This window comes from Hemitrygon akajei, chromosome 6 (genome assembly GCF_048418815.1).
Source record: "Hemitrygon akajei chromosome 6, sHemAka1.3, whole genome shotgun sequence".
NCBI lineage: Eukaryota > Metazoa > Chordata > Chondrichthyes > Myliobatiformes > Dasyatidae > Hemitrygon > Hemitrygon akajei.
The window spans coordinates 168,605,611-168,609,981 of NC_133129.1; the positions used below are offsets into that span (position 1 = coordinate 168,605,611).

Sequence of the window (4,371 nt, forward strand, 5' to 3'; positions counted from 1 at the left end):
GGTTGCTTGTCAGTCTTTAGTTTTTCATTGATTCTATTGTATTTCCTAGTTCTACTGTGAATGCCTGCAAGAGAATGAATCTCAGAGTAGTATATGGTGGCATATATGTACTTTGATATTTAAATTTAATTTGAACTTTAGAAGATTATCTGCTTCAGATCTTTTACTGTGTTTATCAGTACTTTGATTAAGAAGGGAAGAATCTTATAACCAGGTTTGATGATAGTTTAGGTGCTACAATGACCCTACAAGTTCTCTTCTTCTCGTAGTCCAATACCACGGTAAATGCTAGAATGGACAAGAATTCACGGGTTAAACTTGTAGGACTTAAGATGTGCTGTGGAAATCATTAAAGGCTAGAGCAGATACAAACAGAAATTTAGAAAAGGGCGAATAAAAGATATCCTTTATCAAAAGGAATTGGATCACCAAGTGGTAGAGGTCTTGGAGCTATTGTATGAAGCTGTGGTTAGAAACCATCTGCAGCTTGCCTAAATAACATGAGAGCTGTAGCATTTTGAAGTTATGAGAAAAGACTGCATGTATTGCTTGAGGATGCACCCAGTGGTCACTTTATTGGGTACCTCTTGTGTAGAGTGGCCACTGAGTGTCTTCTGCTGCTGTAGCCCCTCCTCTTCAAGGGTCCATGCATTGTGCATTTAGAGATGCTCTTCTGCACACCTCTGTTATAACATGTGGTTATCTGAGTTACTATTGCCTTCTTGTCAGCTTGAACCAGTCTGTCTATTCTCCTCTGACCTCTCTCATTAACAAGGTGTTTTTGCCTCCGGAACTGCTGCTCACTGGATGTTTTGTTTTTGTTTTCTGAACCATCCTCTGCAAACTCTAGAGACTGTTGTGCACTAAAATCCCAGGAGATCAGCAGTTTCTGAAATATTCAAACCATCTAGCACCAAGAAGCAGATCGCATATCTTCCCTATTCTGATGTTTGTTCTGAACAAGAACCAAGCCTCTTTACCATATCTGGGTGCTTTTATGCATTGAGTTGCTGCTGCATGATTAGCGAATTAGATATTTGCATTAACATGCCAGTGTGCAGGTGTACCTAATAAAGTGGCCACTCTGTGTACCAGAATAGAAGGTAGCATTTCTCAAGTGGAATTTGTTTTTAGGATTTCCTACGTAAATCGGAGTCTACCACCCCTAATCCCACATGCCAAAGTCAATTGAAAAGTTCAGAGGTGCTTGGTAGCAGCATTTAATAATATGGAATCAAGCCCAGTAATTAAAGCTGACATACAAATCAGTTATCACCTAGTTGAATGTCAGAGTTAGCTAGAGGGCTGAAGACCTGCTTTCATCTTCCTAGAAGATGGGAGAATAGAATTAGACAGACTGTGTATAGAACACGAGACAGTGACAAAAATATTTTGTAGAAAAGATGAGTGTGGCTGCATAGAATTTTTAAAATTAGATAGGTTCTACTAGATAGATCTCAAAAGGTATCCATACTGTCTTTTTGCAGACATCCTCAAGAGTGCACATTCTAATCCTAAAAAAAGTATTTTCTTATGCAATGATTCCAACTAAATTAAATGACTGAAAGACCAATTACATATTACATATCACTTAGACAGAAACGTTTAATTAAGATCAATGTCATTTTAAAATGCCAGAGAGATGTTAGATATTTATTTGCAATGGAAAGTACTCAAGTTAAGCCAATAGTGTCGTTTGGAAAGGGTAACTTTGTACCACAATTTTGAAAAGGGTTTGGATTCCATGGTGACAAATGATTAATGCATGAAAGAAGGTGCAACAACACCCTGGATACCAAATCCTCTAGACTGGGTGGATTGCAGCCACTTTGTGCCTGACCTGTTGTTTGGTCTCCCCGCAACAAACAGAAAGGGCTTTCCTCAGAGAATTCTTGGCGTTGCCATTTGTTACAAAATAAAAGAAAGGATTAATGCAGGTGTTTAAGCTGCAGATGGCCATCTCGACCGAGAAGGCCGCATCCAAGCTGTAGATCATCTGGGTCTGATGGCTCCGGGTGGCTCTGGTGATGATGCAGATGTTTCTCATGAGGTGATAGGGCACATACATCAGGCTGAAAATGATCAGGACGGAATACATCAGATGGAAAAGCTTTTTCTTTTGGGCGCTTTGCAGGTTGTGCTTTCGGAGTTCCTTGGTGCAGTTCCAGTAGCAGTAGCAGGTGGCCAGTAAGGGCAGGAGGAAGCCAGTGACCGTGCTGATTGTTGTGTAGGGCAACGACCTGTGAGTATCATAGGAGAAGATGTAGAGGGAGCAAATAGTTTTGTTGCTTGGGCAAGGGATGATGAAAGTCATGATGACTGAGGGGACGCTGACTATCAAGGCCGTTACCCAGATTCCAATACACACATACAAGGATTGCCGCATGTTTAGTAAGAAGAATGAATGCAGAGGATGGACAATGGCTAGGTAGCGGTCCAGGCTGATGCAAGTCACAAAGGAGATGCTGGAGTAGAAGCAAGCGTGGTACATGCACCTCACGATCTTGCAAATGACACTGCCGAAAACCCACTGCAGCCCGGCAAAGTGGTAGTGGATGAGGAAGGGCAGGGTCAGCATCCACGTGGTGTCAGCCATTGTTAGGTTGCAGAGAAACAAGGTGCTGCGGTTCCAAGGTCTGGTCTGGCGGATCATGACAAACAGGACCAGACAGTTCAATGTCAGTCCAATGATTAAAACCAGCAGAAACGTCACTGGCACCAGGTATACCTGAATGAAGAACAGAGCTTGGTCTTGAGCCAAAGAACAGAAAACAGAATGTCTTCCCTGCAAGAGAGGAATGAAAGACAGGTTGAAATCATAACTCCCCCCAAAAAAGGTAATGCAGTTATCTATAGCTTTTCACCACCTCAACATATCCCAGAGACTTCATAGCTACTATGGATTTGTAGAGCTGAAATGGCTGTTAGAGTAAGGGGAATGGAGCAGTCAATATGTGCAGTCCCAGAGCCAGCAGTGTGGTGAATGCGACTTTTACAATGATGGACAGATACTGAAGGTTACGCATCCAGGGAAGCGTCTGCTAGGGATGGAAGGTGACTAACATTCTTTGCTAAAATATATAATGCAACATCAGTGACAATAATAACGCACGGGGCAATTCTTGTGAAGCTAACAGGCGCCCCAAATCTGCTTGTGCGCTCTAAACTGTGGAATGCTCACCAGAAATTATAGTTTGTAAATCGTCCACCCGCATGCAAAAAAGGATGGTGTAAAAGAAACCGTCGGTATTTTTCGTTCGTGATTTACCCATATTTGAAGAATAACAACGCAGTCTGCATACATTCGGGGAACACTCGCCTTTCAATTTCTTCGGAGTTTCGAGCTGGCGGAGCGGGAAACAGGCAATTTAAGAAGCGTAAAAAAAAAAGGCTGAATGCGAGTGGAGGGTGGCAACATGACAGACTAGACCTTTTATACTTCGGATTTATTCCTTTTAATCGGCAATCGTTAAATATAACAGGTTCATTTTATTTATACCCAGCCCATCATTGGCCAAAAGACATAACTTTCCCGATATAGTGACCTATTGGAGTTGTACCCACCGTTGCTGCACAAGAGGCATTCTATAAGCCGACCACCATTAAGCGGTATCTGGAAGCCAAGCTTCAGTTCCATTGCACACGATAACCGAGGTCTGTTATCAAATTCTCGCACATGAATAAAAACACATTTTTTTGTCAGGATTAAACATCTCTGTTTATATTGTTCGATTTTCACAATTAAACTTCTAAAAAAGCAACGCCTTGTGAAAATATCATTATAAGTTACCAATCTCTCCAGTTAAAGAAATATTTGTTCTCTAGAGACCTGGAGAAGAACGCCTTTCCACCCTTGGAATTACGACCATCGATAAAACAACTCCTCGTTCATAGGAAGAGGGGGAAATATATTAAATTACTCAGATTCGCTTTTGCTCACCTCCACATTTGCGACAGTCATAATCCAACGTTACCCTTCTTCCAAGTGAGGAGCTTTGGTCCCAGGCGCTCTCAGTTACTCTGTAAACAGTCAAGAGGCTTTTAGTCCTGTTTAATCCTTTTTCACCAGGTAACTCGGCTATGTGACCACCACAACAATTATTTCATTGTCTGGTTACTTCGTCGCCTTCCATGACATTTCCCTTGGCAAACATTGATACTGCTCTTAAAACCATTCAGGTTAGAACATATACAAAAGGAGGGGAAAAACTTTGTCAACAGAAATTAGCGCCAAGTGGGCGAGATTAATTGGTGCATTCAGCAAGAATAGTCACGTTCAAGTCAAATCCTAAATGGATCAAGAAAATGCTATTGACAGGCATAAAATGCGAAATTCCGAGTAATGATGTATAACGCTGTGTTTTATTTCAT

At 41.5% G+C, this 4,371-nt stretch overlaps 1 protein-coding gene across 1 annotated transcript; it reads right to left on the minus strand.

Moving 5' to 3' along the window:
- Positions 1 to 1,804: 1,804 nt before the first annotated feature.
- On the minus strand, positions 1,805 to 2,596 carry LOC140729864 (2-oxoglutarate receptor 1-like). The gene has a single exon (XM_073050072.1). The coding sequence runs from the start codon at positions 2,594 to 2,596 to the stop codon at positions 1,805 to 1,807; it is 792 nt and encodes a 263-aa protein (XP_072906173.1).
- Positions 2,597 to 4,371: the final 1,775 nt, after the last annotated feature.